Raw genomic sequence first — 17,334 nt, 5'->3', positions numbered from 1 at the left:
AATGCAAGGTCTAGGACAGCCGAAGGAAAGCCCTGAAAAGCTGGGTGTGATGCATGCTGGTGTGCACACCCACCGGGGGGGACAGCGGGGGACCTGTACGGAACAACCAGTGGAGCATGCAGGAGTGATACCTTCAGAGGGATTCTGTGTAGCTAGGCTGAGGGAAACCAGTAAATTGAAATAAATAAAAGACTATTCACTGTCAACATGTAGTAAAACATTTCTTCCAGCCTTCCTCTCTCCCTCCTTCTGAACTATTCTCCAAAGCTTCTGTTATTTGAAAGTGAATTCAAAGCTACGGTGGCTGGATTCAAGCTGTATGCAGTAAAAGAGAAGGGTTTTTTTTTTTACTCATTTTTAATCTTTGTTTTGCCCTCTGCCTTCCAGAAGAGGGAATTGGAACAGGGAAGGATAAAAACTGAAACAAACAAGGAATAACTGAATATTCAACTCAGTTTGAATGTAATTGCCTCATTTAGCATCGTTTTGTAGAAGCTCAGGAGAAAATTATTTTCTTTTTGTACAAAAGATTTGAAGCATTTAAAAATAATGGGACAAAGAAGTGCTCACTTTTAATCTGACCAGTGCAGCAGCTAGAGCAAGCGCAGATGGATATCGTCACATACTCACGAACACGCCACTCTGCTGGCCTGACCCTGTGGCACTGGGCGCTTTGATGGAGATGAAGGGAGAAGCCTTTGCAGTTCTTGGAGCATGAACAGCTGCAGGGGTTCAGGGTGCTTTGCAGGGCTAAGCCACTTCACTGAGTTCTTGCTATTTTAGCTAACAGCTCCCTGTTTTTTTTCCTGCACTGCTGAACTGACACAAAGAGTGTCAGACACATTCGTCATCAATAAGACATTCGGTATTTTTCCTAACTGCTCAACTCATATACCCCTACTCATTGTCTTCCAGGTGTTCAAGTTCTCCCATTCTGCAACCATCTAGGATGTCCTTGTCCTCACCTCCTTTCTACAAATATTAATTAAACTTCCCTTTCAAAAAATCTGCCTTACCTTCTCTGTCAGAACCACATCTTCACTGGGACCTCTCTTCTGAAGGCACCGAGTATGCACAGGAACACGTTCAGCCCCACTGCCATTCCTACCAACCTTTAACCTCAACATCAAATCTCCCACCCAAAGTCTCAACTCTGCTTTTACTGAAGCTGAAACCTTTTTGGGAGAGGGTAGAGGTACCAGCCCAGCCATTCAAGCTGGGAAAACCAAAGAGATCATCCAGTGAGACAGAAGAAGAATGAAAATAGTGGTTTTAATATAATTTACAGCAAACTTACAGTATGTATTTCACATCACATATTTCTAAACTGCTCATCTGGAAAATATAAGCTGCAAAAATACAGAACACAGTACTCAAAATATATCGAGCATGTGGTTTCTCTTTCTTTTTTTTTTTTTCTATTTTTTTTAAAATTAATTGTACAGTGAAACATTTCCTTTTCCAAACCAGGTTTCGGTTTATTCTGGAAGTGCTGCTAAACATCTGCCAAATTACCAGCAGTCAAACTAGCACACTTCAAAGACCTTTCTAAGGACCACTTTCCCTTGGGCATTGTAGGACAAGACTAACCTACAGCCCAAGGTAGGAGAGCAGCACCTGGGCTCAATCCAAGCCCCATGCATAATGCTACAGATCATCTGTGCAGAGAAGAACCTTTTTCACATACAACCACCCACAAATGCTGCCCTGCCTAGGTGACTATGAAGAATGGCAATAGTATGAGGGGCAAACATCACTGACTGGTCTGGTCCGGTCCGGTGGTTGGGAGATACTCCTCCAACATTGTGGACCCTGCTCAGAGCTCTTTGTGGGAGTTTTGAGCCATAGGTGTAACAGACCGCATGACTTGGTTGTTTCTCCAGCAAGAAAATGAATGTGGAAGCATTCTCCACACACCAATGGAAGATTGTATCCACGTACCAGCTGCAAACACTTGCCAGAGAAGTCCTGAGCTTCTGAAGTCTGGATAAACTTTCATCAACAAGCCAATTAAAACATGCATGAGGATTTGGAGGGCATGTGGCAGACCTGCCTCACTGAAATGTGCCAAGTCTGTGATTACACCATGGGGAAACAGGATGGAGAAGGGAGCAGGTTAAGGAACAAAGTAAGTTCCTAATATTCTTATTAGTAAAATAAAAAAAAGCCCCTCAATGTTTGCTAGAGCCACAGAGGGGCCATCTGGTAGAGTTAAGAACAGGAGAACTTCTTTCCCAATCTGCTTTGAATTTTAAGCTCTCAAATTTGCTCAGCTGTAGGTGCTGCTAGGGGATCTCAAGGGTGGAAAATAACCAGGTTACTCAGGTAAGGTATATGTTCCTGATCAACCTTTGGTAAACACCCAAAGAGAAATCAGCCAAACTAAAACTGCTTTTCCTCCATCATGAATAAACAGCCAAGTACTAGCTGGGCAGTACTGATGCTTCTGCTCACAAGCCACTTCAATTTAAGAGCTGCTCTCCTCCTGCATATTTAAGCTGCCCTCACTCCCTCCACTCTGTCTGGTTTTCACATAGTGCTTGTGTCTCATCTATACAGGGAAAAAGGAATTTTAAAATTCTTACAGCAAACATTTCCCTTCTAATGCCATTTATGCATTTCTAGCTCACACGACCCCAAATGGCCCCATGCCTGGAATGTGATTCAAGTATATACAGCAGGGAAAAAAAACATTTCTGCAGACTGCAGTTGACTTGTATCAAAAACTTAACCAACAGCACATTTATTGTACTTTATTTACATGGTAGTCACGTATAATATAATACAATACAGCGTTCCATTTGCAGTGGTAGGCACTATGGGTTTTAAAAGGTCACAGCTCTTCCCCTGCTCCCATCCCCACCCCTGCTCCATATGGATATGGTACCGAAGTAAGCCAAGAGCTCCATTTTGCTTGAAACGCTGTGAAATCTCAGCGCTGCTGCACCTTTCCACTGAACCCTGCTGAGATGGCTCCTTCCTAAAAGTAGATGATGGGAGATGCTTTCATGTGCTAACATGGTGACTCCCGAACTTTGGTGGTCACAGACCACAGCAACCCTTAACATTTGTCAGGGACAGCTGTGCACAGCCTCATCACCATGCTTTGCACTGAAAGCATCGTGAAGGCAATGTGGGGCTGTAGACATGTTACAGACCTCTGAGCACAGCTTATAGGCCACCTGTGATCAACAGAACACAGTTTTGGTTCCACTGTAAGATTTTAGGAAAATGGCTGTGAGTCTTCAAGAAGGATCATCATCCTCCAATTAGGCAGAAAGAGCCACAGGTGAAGAACAGGGGGTCATTTCTCCCTTTAAAGTTCACACAGTTAAGAGTTGTGAGGCACCGAAAACATAGCACTGAGATGTAGTTTACATTGAGGGGTAAATGAGCTGGTATTTGTGCGATGCCATACTGCAAAAGAAAAGGGTATTGAAGGGCTAAGATATATGTAGCAGGGAAAGATGCCTTTTGCTGTCCTACCACCAGGCAATTAAATTGGGAAGAACTACGATATGTTAGTCCAGATGCGACTCTCGAATTTCTGAGAGACTTTTGCTTCCAATCCAAGAGCTGTGCAAACACTACAAATAAAATTTGCACCACCTGCTTCACCTTAATACCAATTTGGTTTTGTCTGGGTTCATACCCTTCTCATGTTTGCTCTCAGTAATTACTCAAATGAATGCATTAACTGGTAGGAACACCGGGAGGGGCAGAGAGTTTCAAGCATCTGTGAGAGAATATCCCTCAAAAGCGGATTGTGAGTTGGAAGTGGAAGCCAGCACTTTAGCTGTCCTGGAGCACTGTATGTCCAGTGGTGCTCAGCTCACTGGCATTGAGCAAAGATCCTCTTACTTAATTCCTAATCAGATATTTTTGAACTAAATATTTGTACTGATATGAAAATCCCAGCCTAGAGAACTCAAGGAGCAGAAATATCCCCCATGACTTCTATGTCCAGCCAGAACAAAGCAACGTGTATGAATTACAAGGAAGTTTTTTCAAGTCCCTCCAGACCACAGATGATTTGTAGAAATGATCTTGCAAATACACTGGAGGCGTCTTCTTGGTTTTCTCAGCAATTTACAAGAAAAAAAAAAAATTCATTTATGCAGCTGCTATAAGTTATTTGCTGACTTGGACTTGACAAGTTTCTTATTGCTTTCTGCCATTGGCAGACACCAACTTCATGTAGAATGAGCCCAGCACCACAAACTCTTGGGGTATTGCTAATCTTTTCCTTCCTAGGGCATGACACTCTTCTCAGCCACACTTAATGTGAAGAAAGTGAGGGAAACATTGCAAACTCATGGTATCTCAAAGACTCCATCCCTGGAGTCACTCCATTCATCAAACAAATAGAGACTGAAGCAAGGTTTTGATAAGCAAAACAACATATACACTACATATATCCTACAGTCCCACTCTTGCAGTCATCTAAATGGATTCCTCTGCCCATGCGGCTTCTCCTGAATCCCCTGTGTCCTCTCATGACTGAGGGACGCTCATACCTGAGCAGCTGTGGCAAGACTGAAGCTAAAAAAAAAAAAAAAAAGTGGTCCACCTTCATACTCTGTCAAAGAAAACACTGGTATTGCTTCTGAGGAGACAGACCCTGCTTGTGCTCCACTAAATTCAGGGAACAGACAATGCCCAAAGATTTTACTTGGCATCACTAGTTAATAAAGAAGTACCTAATGTCTAAGAACTTCTGAATAGCCATTTGTTTTTTCCAGTGAAGCAATTGTATTAAGACTCAGATTGGCTAGAAATATGAATGGAATGACAGAAAACATCATTTGCAGCCTAGAAGTATTAGATTTAGTGTATAAAAACGGAACAAACTACAACATTTTGAGCATTTGTAATGCTAAGTGAGACCTGCTGGCATTCCAGGCAAATATAAATGCCACTCAATAACTCTGAACACCTCATATTGACTTGCTTGAGCCAAGCTGTGCTTTGCCACTGGGAGGAAGGAAGAACTGTGGCTGGAGAAAGGAAGATCATGGTCAATTTGGAAGAAATGCCCACAAACCATGGGTGTCAGGGAGGTATGGCAGGCACGTCGAGCCAGAAGCACAGAAGATAATCCTTTCAGGGACTCCAGGGGGCTCAGCCACAATGCCCTGGTTGTTCCTTTCTGCTTTGGATCAATCTCAGCCATCAGATAACAGAAGCTGAGCTTGGCTCATGACAAAGGCTCCCAGCAAAGGTCTGCCCATCTTAATAAACTGCTGCCTACATTCACACCAATTGTTTCTTGGCTGCCTGTCTCCTGGAGTTGCTGCCAACAAAAAAAAGGTGAATTACAGTAGCAGCATGGGATGTTGGGAAATGTGAAATCAGATTTGGGTAAGAAAAGCAAAAAACTCCTAATGCAAATCGTCAGTATTATTGCTTATATTCAGGGGTTCTCTGCCCTATGAACAGAAAGCTTGTGAACTTTGCAGGCATTAATCAGACCTAGAGAGTGAACAACAAATCTGCTTCTGTCTGCAAAGACAGTTCATGTGAAACTAGGGGAATAGATGAGCATGGCTGTCTAAAGGCAGAGTAGGAATGTGTCTGGAAACTCTTGTGACTAAAGGAACAAAACTGTTATCACATCAGCACAGTGAATCTTTTCCATGTGTCTCTTAATATTGACAATTCCCCATGTCACCTTCCAAGAATAAAACAAACATCATAACAAGATCGTCCCTGGTCTTAAGAAAATACTGAGCCCAACACGCTCAGCTATGACTAACTCGTATGGCAGCAAAAGCCACGGCTGACCGAGAGGCTAAGGCTTCACAGTGCTGGTAGCCTTCATGTCATCTTGGGTTTGCTATGGAGTAAAACAGGTTACGAGATGGAGTCACCCTTCTGTCTCCCAGGACCTCATTTACTGAGAAAAAATAGGTATCTGACTAAGACACAAAGGCAAACCTTAAGTACATTGTCTCCAACAGCAATGTGATGAGCTTAAAATTCACAAGAGACTCCAAATCTCATTCATTCCCTTAATTCTTGAATTTTTTTTTTTCCAAAAAAAAATGCCAATGCATCTCAGCCATTTGGAAATAGTCCAATCACTTTCCAAATGTCTGCAGACAATCAGTTCAATTCTGAAGCATTTTGAAGCACAGCTAACTCAGCTAATTGAAGCTAATTCCTCTCTGCATCTTTCCCTTTTCACCTTCCTTGCAAGGTGAGACCCAAGTGAGATTAAGAGTAGCAGCACTGAGTAGTTCAGTGCATCTTGTGGGCCTATGGCAGTGTGAGGCCCCTATTAGTTGAATTCCCAAGGAATGGATGGTTTGTCTCAATAATTCACGTTGGCCTTTTCAGTCCCACTGTACATCCAAGATGTGCTGGGTAAAGTCAGAAAAATGTATGATTTCAATATATATATAAAAAGAAGGTTCTGAAAATGCATCCCCTTGTTAACAAGGATGCAAAAAACCCAATTCTAGTGTCATCTGCACCCAGTTTAGATTGGGGTCTCCTTTTGATTCCACTGAGGCTACACCAGAGTGGTATCTGTGTAAGGGAAAGGAAACCCCAACCTCAAGTCATGCAAGGCAACTGGACAATCGCATAGAGACTGCTAGATCTCAAGTAGTTTTTGTCTTTTTTCAAACATCCCATTACTTAGCAGGTAGCCATGCAGCCAACACAGTGCTTGGAAATGTCAAAATAACATTTCTGCTGAGACTGAGGTCTCAACAAACCCCTGAATTTCAATGCCCCTGAAAATGGAGGAAAAATTTCCACCATTGGATCGAGACTGCACAGCTCAGACCATACCTCTGTTTTCATTCCCAGGAAAGGGCATTTTTCTAACTGCATCCGTGTTCTTAAGTTTCCTGCACGGTTAAGGCAGTTGCGGGATGGAAGCAAAGTGCTGACAGGCTAAGGCCCATAACTGCAATTTGGGAAGCGGGAGGATGTCTGAGACTTTTCATTTGTTATTCTGTACCAAACACTGGGTTGCAGGAAAAACTGACTTGTGGTTTTGAAACCAAAAAAAACAAAGAGCCTGCTAGGATGGATGAAGGTTTTGGTCTGTGTGTTTTCTTTAAAGCAAAGCTGTTCTTGAATCTGTACCAAAGCACTGACAGTAAAGCCCTTCATGATCCAGGCATCTGATAATCCTTAAATAAAAAAAAGGAGTGAGACGGGGAGAGAGCTTTTCAAAAGTCGCATTATCAAAAGAAATAAAACAACAATCATGCAGGAATTTTAAGTTACAGCTTAAAAATACTGTAAGTAACCCCATTAAACTGCATCTCTCATACATACCAAGAGAAGAGACGAAATGAAAAAAAAAATAAACAAAAATGAAAATGAAACGTTAAGTGCCCTGGAATCCTGTTTCTGTAACTCCATTCAAGGGGGGGCTTTTGACTGTACTGACAAAGAACAGCTCTTGAACACCGTGAGTTTGTTTTGCATCATGTCAGCATGCCATTCTCCTTCACCTTGGACTTTCAGAGTGGAATAAAATGAAATCGTGAAAGGGGTTATAGAATTTCAAGCAATCAGGCTTTTAGAAAGGCTCTATTCTGTGACATTTGTGTTTGAGTCTGAATGTGTGTGTACAGTACAAAATTATGAGCTAACATTTGAAAAGACAGCAGTCTATGCAATAAATTTGCAGAATGAAGAGAACTGTACAGAATGATTTCAAAGGCTTATACTTGACAATTATACATATTTTATGAGACAGTTATGTACCCTCTGCCTTTTTAAAATTCATTGTTTTATGGATGCAGTATCTCTAGTTTAGCAGTCAGGATACGCTAAACCAATCTAATGGTCTAAAAAGCATCATTTACCACCCAACATAACAATGGCACTGCATAGCTTAATAACTTCTTTTTTCCTTAAACTCCTTCATTAATCAAGTGATTCTTAACATGGCTGAAAACCAAGAATTAAATAGCTGCAGTTACAATATTTGTCGAATATTTGGCACAGTGGAGTTTATTTGATACACCCTTGCTTTTTTTTGCCCTTAATGTTGCTGAACATATATATAATGCTGCGCGTAAATTACAAAGATACATGTAAAATCAGTCAAGTGGAAGCAGTTTGATACCCCACATCCATGTTTCAATGCTAGATAAGAGCAAAATCTGCTAAAATGGTGTTGAACACGAGTAGTAACTAATTAACCCTCTGCATTGTCCCAGCTCTGGGGTGTCCACTGCCAGCAATGGACAAGGACTTGGTGAAGATCTGCCCTCCACCAGCTGCATGGATGGGCCATCCAGCATTCAATTGTATGTGCTAGGTGACTCCTCTAAACATCTGCATGTTCACAACAGCTTCAAAATACAAACAAAAAAAGAGCTTTTTTGATTACGATGCTAACCCTTAAAATTCTTCTGACATTTAGTTCATTAGAAATGGGTTTGGTTCCTGGGGAAAATTCATTAAACACAACCAATTTGTATTGCTTCCCAGCAGGAATGTTTTGGAAAAGAAAAATATGCATGCAAAATAAGCCTGACCCAATGCTTCTTGAAATCAGATGAAAGCTTCCCCATGATTTTTGCAGGCTTAGATAAGACTGTATTGCAAAAGCAAAGCCAAATTTCAGCCTGCATGGGTGCCTCTTGAGGATCTGAATGAAAATTTCAGAGCTGCTCAACGCTGGCCAGCCTCTGCTCCTATAGCTCAGCCTTCCACAGGAACACTATTTGCACATCTAAGGGCAAAACATGGCCTCCAGGAGGGGAGATTATTCCATCTTCCTCACACGGCTTCCACCAAAGTCAGTGGAACTTCTCAGGTGAAAAATAAAATCAGTTGTGAGAGCTGCAGGATTAAGGTCAGTATTCCTTTCATCTTGTACACACACATACACACACACACACGCACGCACGCACTTACTTTAAAGAAAACATCCATCACACAATTTCTAGATTGCAAATTATATATATATCTCTTTAAAAACTGGAGAGAACATAAACAGCCTCTCCATATATATATATGTATTCACCGAGTCACATAGAATATGAAAAAAACTATATTATGTAAATCATCATATTATCTATAATTCTCCAACTGACAATTGTTTTTATAGAGACACAGTGCATTTGTTCTCTTTTTTAAAAACATTATGTGTCTTCATTGGCTTGGTAGCATATTAGAATGAAGGCGTATGGATAAAAAACGCAGAGGATTAGACAAACCCTTTGAGTCCCATTATGTTTGGGTGAATTAAACAGGATCCTTCCCCAAACTAGCATAAATAAATCCTCCCTATGGAAAAGCATCAGCAATTTAAGGGTTAACATAGATTTGGAAATAATTAAAAAAAAAAATCTTATTAGGGGACTACACAGACAATATTTGGAATTCATCCCCCTTTAAAAATGACAGCACATTTGGCAAGTGTGAGCAAATGTCTTGAACTTTACTAGGTTTGAGAGATCTGAGCACAGCTATTCACAGACAACCCCAAACCTGCAATCTGCGAATAAGCCTCGGCTGGAAGGACTCAGATACCTTTAACAGCATTGCTTGCCACCTGGAAGGTTTCCAGCAGCTTTCAAGGTATTTATCGTGGACTCATGGCTGGTGACAAGAGTGTGACTGGTGGAACAACTCCAGCACCGCTCCCTCTTTGCTGTTACAGAGCGCAGTGAGTTTGAACAGCACCCAGACCGGCTAACCCTTCAGCCCACACTGCGGCACTCTATGGATTCCTCGGACCCCATTCGCAACTGCAAACGATTATTCCAGCACTGCTGTTATCACCTTGCTTTCTCCATGCCTCATGCCCATGCCTGTCCGTTTGCTGAGCTCTGAACCTCTGTAGATGCCCTTCTTGGTAGCTTGTACTGCTATCAAAGGGGCTGGTACCCAGCCACAGTGGCTCCCTGCTTTCTCCATCACCCTGCAGGATGTCAGAAATGATCCCAATAAAAGATGCTGTTCTCAAGAATCCTGGCTAGGTCTGATTTTGAGAAAAAGACAAAAGTTTCCTGTGTTGCTGTTGTTGTTTCGCAGTTGTTTCTTCATTCGTGCTCTCTTCTTGTTTTTATTAAAAAGGACCTTTGCATTATTAATATAGTTCACCCCTCCACAGTCACTATAAAACAGACTCCATATTTTCACACCACTCATGATCTTCAAGGTTATAGATAAATTTTGTCCTATGTGATGGATTTTGGGGCACCGAGTCCCGCCCCAGATTGTCTAGGGTGAGAGTAGAGGCAAAAAACTCACTAGTGCTGAGACCACCTTCATGGTTCTTGATGTATCTTTTATAGTTTTTCCTCAAGCACTGCCAGGTGGTTGTGTATAAGATGAATGCAAAAGACTTCAGAGCTATAGCAATGCTAACATACAGGTATCTATAGACCACATTGTCGTATAGTGCGCAGGCTCCTTGCTCGCCACAGAACGTGCTCCAAAACAGACACGTGGAGTCAATTCCAGCCCCAAAGATCAGCGGAGGTGGGATAAAACCTGTCAAAATAAGAGAGACAAATCATGCTTTTATGATCCTTACGATACAGAGACCAGACATGATTGCAGTGAATGGAAAGAAAGGATACTTTATCAAGGTTAATGGTCCCAGCTGCAGCCTATGATTCTAATTTTTAAAGTTCTAAATTAACCTAAACAGAGCTTGTGGATGAGTTTTTAGCTTGGACTCAACATCTATGGAAAAGATTCCTGCCCATATCAACTTGCAGGAAGGATTTTACTTGAGTAGAAGTGGCTTTTATTAAGCTTCTCATTTGCCTAATGAGAGTGAGTGGAGGGGTAAATGAAAGAGGAGGAGGACAGCCTTGCAGCTTGCTCTCTGTTCAGATATTGGTAATTCTACACACTAGGGTGTTCACCTGAAGGATGTCACAGGACTCCAGTTCAGAGCCTGCATTCAGCTGGGGCACTGAGGTCAAGTTTTGGACCTTTCCCTCACACAGAAGAAGGTTTTCTCCAGGTCTAAGGAAAATAAACAATCACCTCTAATAGATGCTAAAGATTAAATCTGAAAAGAAGGGAAAATTTCAGTGCACCATTAAACGAACTGTCACAGCAGGACTCTCCCACAGCCACTGCAGCTAACTACTGATGAGTGTTCCTCAATCATAGTTTGCAGCAGAGCTGTAATCTTAAAGCAAAGTAATCACTCCATTCTCATTTAACTAGTAAAGGCAATGTTTTTCTCCTCTACTTTTCCCCATTCTACAGGGACATTGCAGAGTCCCTGTTTCACATTATCCTCACAGTGTTTAAGACAATCACATTCCAGCTTTGCACTCCCCAGCCAGCACAAGTGCACCAAGCTCACAGCGCTCAGAAGAACATGTGGATGTTCTACATAATGTAAACCATTTCTCTTCCAACCATTATACTTAGGGAGGGAGGGTGGAAGTGGATAAATCCTGGAAAAAAAACTGATTAATTTAATCAAGTGGTGGGTTAAGACAGCAAGCAAAGGAGAGCATGGTCTCTATTGAAACCAAATGGCAGATGGGTAAAACATACCCTTGGCAGAATCACTCCACTTGTAGGTGCTGTGATCCCTGAGACACTATAAATACACATGCAGACAAACAGACACAAGGATTGCAGTTTCTAGACAGAAAAGTGTTTAATCTTGGATCCAGTTTCATCATTAACCTGGATTTCCAGCCTTAAAAAAGATACCTTCCTTCAGCTTGTTATGAACAAAATAGTGACATTCATGACACATATCCTAAGACTACAAATAAATTGGTTGTCTTCACTGTTCCCTTTGGTAATTGAGATGTCTTTATTTTATTTTGTTGATGACTAGCGCTCTGCAGATTTTGTTTGATCTTCCTTATACATTAATAAATGCAGGAGTTGAGAGAGGCTATATGGGCTTTTGCTACTCATTTTAACCAGTCATTAATAGCACATATGTAGTAAATAAAAACAAATGATAGAAAAGGAAGACAATCTTTCTATTAAAAACACTAGTTTAAGTCATCACATCTAAAAACCTAGTTATGTTCTGGAAAAAACGTCAACACCGACTCCCTGTTTGTCATTTCAATGACTGGAAATACCAGACTGGGCTGGTTTTGCTTCTAAGTTAAAAAATGTTTTAGGTTTTGGGTTTATTTTTGAAACCTGTGGAGAAACACACACTCAATATGGAATTTAAGAATTCAGCTGGACTCCTGCCAGAAACAAGCAAAGAGACTGAGTTGCTGACTGCAGTTTGTGTGCCCAGTGCTGCACTGGGACTGGATGCCACCTAGGGGGTGACATCCAGATGCGGCAGTGACCAAGGAGGGAGGAGCCGTACACTTTCTGCACGAAGAGAAAACTGCATTTGGATTATGATTTTGAGATGTGAGCCCCTAGTTGTTACTATGCTGAGCAATGTTGATACAAAGCTTTAGCGATGCATAGACTGAACTTCAGAGAGAGCTATCATCTCCATCTGCTGGCTTCAGACCGCTTTCCAGGTTTTCAAGATCATTTGGGCTGAAAATTGCTCTGCATAAGGCTTGAGGAAGGACCTCTTTCACTGAACTCCAAAGTTACACCTATGGGAATGTAGGCACAGATATGGAAAGCTAAAAAAATATATATATGAGAAATTTCTATCAACCAGTGAGTGTTTCAGGTCATTTTTACCACAGTAGAGGACAAGATACTCACAGGAGCAACTTGGTGCCTAGATGCTCTGAGACATGGGAGTTGAGAGGTTTCACTGCAGATTGGTAAAGATCTTCTGAGAAAGAAGCACTGTGTTTTTGTCAGGGTGGAAGAAGAGAGGGAAACAAAATGGGCTCACAGGAGAAACAAAAGTAATTGCCTTGGCAGGCAGAAGCTTTGCTAGGATGCATAGTGAGCATCATCCAGAAGGGATGCATCCAGAATCTTTCAAGTCTAAAAATCTTTGCTATTCCAGACAGACATTTCCATTCTGAACCTTTGGGTCCAATGGCACTGCTTTACACTCTTTTCTGATAAACTGCAGTAACAGTCTTATATGAAGACACTGTTACACTGTCCTCTCTCAGCAGAACACCTATGAAATGAGATAATACATCCAGGAGGACACCAGGAGAATTCAGTCATGTTTCATGTTATTACAGTGACTATTAAAGAGATTCAATCACGTTTTACCTCTTACTGCAAAGTGTTGCAAAATTTTCTGCTATGTATATATTTCACTGCAGAAACTGTAGGGCTGTATAAAAAAACTGCTTCAGTCTTACTGAAATCCATTAGCTACGATTGCACCTTCGGGTCTCATCCCTCCTGTATTTAATACTCTCCTTTGGTTCAAGAAGCAGCTATTATCACTCTCTTCTTAAGTCAAAGCTTAAAGGTGAACTTAAAGCTTTTAAAATAAATCAGTAAAGCTATTCTCAAACCTCAGGTTGTTAACGGCAAGATTTGGATACTCTTGCTCATATTGAAAAGTACTGTCTCTTCATTTTCTGTGGGTTCAAGCTACATTTCTAATACGCTTCGGATGTATTGTCTTATTTTGCGCGAATTCCTTAGTGACAGAGTAACATACAAAGATTTAAGTTTAAATTCTTACTGTGGATTCTTTATTAGAAGGGAAAAAAAAGATCAATTCAACTTAAGCATGCACGTCTGAGCCTGGTTTTGGAGAAATTCAAGATGCTGCTATCTCAGGAGGTTTCTCTCTTTTGAAAGTAAAACAGAAAAAAGAAAACATCTCTCCCCTTCAATACTTTTTCCTTTGGAAACAACAGCTCACAGCCACCCTCCTCGCACACTTGCCTGCTGACACTCTGCATTCAGCCAGCAAGAGCTGAAAACAGGCCAAACCCCGAGAGCAGCCCCGACAGCTAAAGAAAGTGCTGTCTTTGCAAGGCTTCTACCAAAGCAGACCCAAGTCAACCCACTGGCTTCCCTTTGAGTTCTCTGAGCCCTGGATAAGATCACTTGATGGAACTTTCTCTGACTGCAGCCACTTCACCAAAAGCAATGAAAATCTAACTGTTTTCATTGTAAACTGGTCTGGGACCACCACGTCCCTTTCAGCTAATGGGGAATAAGATGTTACAAAAAATAAGTACATGAAGTCACTTAATCAAAGTGATGTATGGTACTGTGGGATTTTTGGCCCCTTATTTCCTAGTGTCTTGCTGCAGCCTAAGAGATGGTGTTTTACTCTCCAGCTCATTCTTTTGAAAGCAAGGGGTCAGGCAGGGAAGGTACTCCCCATGCTCTTCTAAAAAAAAATGGAAATTCCACCCCCGCAACACGCAAAAGCCCTGTACGTGATATGGACCCATATAATGGATCACAGAGGATTTTGCCCTGAACCATTGAGATTAATGAGCTAGAATATAGTAGCTTTAAACCAGGAGCCATCTCTTCAGAAGAGGACAAAACCCTCCATCCTGAAGCAGGCAAACAACAGCACAATGTGTTCCTTTTAATTGATACATGAGAAGCACATACTGGTCCAGAGGAACAGGCACAGCATTTAAATAGGGTATTAACCCACAGGAGGATAAAAGGACTCAGCCCGTCTCATTTTACTGTTTTCCTTTCCAAGAGAGCCGAAGGAAGGGACAAACACACCATGTAACGTAGGTCCTGTCCCTTAAATGAAGATGAAACTACATATTCCTTTACTTGAGCAATATGCAATATACTAGTAATTTTGCAAACTGCTGACATGTTAATAATAGATATAGGAGAGTAACTGGTTGTGTGGGACCATGGCAGAAATGGTCATTTCTCAGGCAATGCTGCATTTTCTTCCATTAGCACAATTCAAATGTCCAGAAAAGTGCTTTCAGGAGTCCTGACATGGTGTCCTTCAGAGAGAGAGCTTGGACCCCATCGCATCAGACGCCGCTCATGACAACCACAGCATTGCATGGAGTAGATATTAATTTTTGAATGTTAAAAATACAGGGAGGAAAGGATAGGGGAGAAAGACATGAGATTTTTGTACCTACCTAGCAAACGGAGAAGCAGGAAAAGCACCCCCAAAGCGTAAGACTTGAGTTCGGGGCTCACGGTTCTGTAGGAAGGAGGGAGGGAGTGAGTGAAATCGATTCTCGTTGTTCTGCTGTGATTAACAGACCCTGTGGCCATTCTCTGCTGTCAGCCAGGATGCCACCACCACCTCTTCAAAAAGTCATTAATGAGGTTTTTCTTCTCCCTCCGCCTGAACTGCCTACAGCCCCAAAAGTAATTGCATTGGTGATAGGTTCAGGAATTTAGCTAAGTCATTAATAACAACAGCTAATCTTGTCATTGGATGGGGAAAAATGAAATTCCCATCCCAGTAAATGATCATTTACAAGCTCCCTATCATGCTTTCAAGGTTCCAGATATTAAGAATTGGAGGGAGAGAAAAATTTTGTTCTGAAACTTCACAGACTACTGGGAACAAGAAAGGGACGACGGACCAAAAAGTTGAGTCAGGCTGTTACATCAAGCCTTCCAGTGAAAGTGTTCAAGAAGACTTGTTTCCACGTGTGTGAATTTAACACTGAAATTCATTTTATGCTGGGAAGACAACAGTTGCACTGCCTTTTGCTATGAGCACAACCCGCTCTATCGCATTAGTGTTATCCTTCAAAGGTGCTTTAAAAAATAATTCATAGCTTTCTAATTCGCTTAGCTCAAGGATGCTACTGGCTGAAGTCATCCTCTTGGGGTAGGCTTAGCAAAGCCTTTGGAATTTCAGAAATCCTTAATTTGGTCTTAAGTCTTATAATAGCATTTTGTTTTCCACAATATATAAAGGGTGGAAAAGCAGCATATGATCCCCATAAGAATAGATTCATCATACAGGGGAACTTTAAAAGCCTCAGCTGCCTCTTCCGTTAGCTCCTTCCAGAGGGCTGCAGGCAGCACTGCCAGTGGCACCCATGGTGGCAGTGGTGGCCCTCTGTATAAACGAACTTGAGGTGCGTCAGACACTATCGATTACAGAAACAGCAATAGGTTTTAAGTTAAGACCTTTCTGATCACGTGCCCTCATCTCACACATTACACAGGCCACATCACACCATGACCCCTGCACAAAGCCTGTAAGCCAGTGAATTTCAGCGGACTTTTTGGGCAGACGCCCCAGGCTCAGAATGAAGCCTTTTTGCCATGAGGTATCTATCCTTGGAAAAATGTTTCAGTGGTTAATGACTTGGCTCAAATAAGATTCTACAGTTGCATGGGAAATGAAGGAAAGAGTATTAAAGTTTATTTTACGGAAAAAATAGATTATCACATGAAATATTCACAGAGGGTTTTTAATCAGTGGTGGTGTCCTTCCATTCACTTTTTTGTATTTAAGACCAAAGTCAATCCCCATACCTCAGAGTGGAGAAAAAGTTGCAACCTGAAAACTTTTCCTTTTCTCACTGACTACAATACTGAAAAAATGACTTGCCTAGACAAGACATCTAATTTGTAGACACTGAAGCTCACTTTAAAATTAATCATACGAGCTGCCTATGCCACTTGGCACTGCCGTGGACACCAGGGACATACTCAAATGCCCAACTTTTTCAGCAGGAGGGCAGTTGCAAGAGCACATGAGGTGGTATATGGCAAACAGCTCTTTTCCTTGCATTTTAGTAGCTGTCAGTGATTCTGAGAGCAATGTAGTTACTAATTTGGATGTGTGAATTGTTTATTTCCTTCAGCTCTGAGCGGAATATTTTTAACATTTCCTTCGCTTTTCTTATTCCCTTGTATTCTTCTACCTGGGTGGCGACTGGCTTATCTCATTTGAAGTCGACACTAAGACGTATCCATTCAGGATCCTACAGGTACTGGCAGCTCCCTTGAATAAAGAACTCTTCAAACTTCAAATTACTTTTGCCACAATATTTATCATGAGAAATTTGATTTCCCTTTAGCTACTGTAGATGCAAAGAGAGAAACGAACTAGTAGGTGGAATATCTCATTTTGTATCCTGCAGGGATACGTGCCCTCACAGAGCTGTTCTGTCCAAGATCCACTCAAGAGTGCGTTTCTAATACAGACCTTATTGATTGAATTTTATTGGAATTTTCCAGGGAGCAGAACAGATCTGCTATTTATGCCTCTGGTTATTATTCTCAGTAAGTGACAGCCTGGACAGATAAGTAATTCTGGGTAAACGTGGGCTTAGATATATATGTATATCATAAGGTGAAGTGTTCCATGTGTCTGGAAATAACACAATGTCTGCTATCTGAATAAGCTACTTTTGCCCACCTATTCATATTGGCTCAACTCAAAGATGTCCTTCAGACATTCAGTTTTCCTCTGTTCTTGGACTTGGTCCAGGGTAAGAGAAGTTAAACTCTACTCAGTGTGGTATTGATCAAAGCTAGCTTTTGCCACACCCTTTC

General features: G+C 41.5%; 1 protein-coding gene across 2 annotated transcripts in view; it reads right to left on the bottom strand.

Annotated features, from left to right (window-relative positions):
• Positions 1-1,265: 1,265 nt before the first annotated feature.
• SLCO3A1 (solute carrier organic anion transporter family member 3A1) overlaps positions 1,266-17,334 on the bottom strand; it is a 171,701-nt gene continuing 155,632 nt past the window's right edge. For both annotated transcript variants that reach the window (XM_069866543.1, XM_069866542.1), the window contains exons 9-10: positions 14,946-15,010; positions 1,266-10,473 (exon numbers count right to left, since the gene is read on the bottom strand). In XM_069866543.1, coding sequence (XP_069722644.1) covers positions 10,094-10,473; positions 14,946-15,010 — 445 coding nt within the window. In that variant the 3' untranslated portion in view covers positions 1,266-10,093. The remainder of the gene's footprint in view (positions 10,474-14,945; positions 15,011-17,334) is intronic.

The sequence above is a fragment of the Phaenicophaeus curvirostris genome, chromosome 12 (assembly GCF_032191515.1).
Source record: "Phaenicophaeus curvirostris isolate KB17595 chromosome 12, BPBGC_Pcur_1.0, whole genome shotgun sequence".
Classification (NCBI taxonomy): Eukaryota; Metazoa; Chordata; class Aves; order Cuculiformes; family Cuculidae; genus Phaenicophaeus; species Phaenicophaeus curvirostris.
The sequence above is the reverse complement of the archived record's forward strand: the minus strand, read 5'-3'. Positions and strand labels throughout refer to the sequence as shown.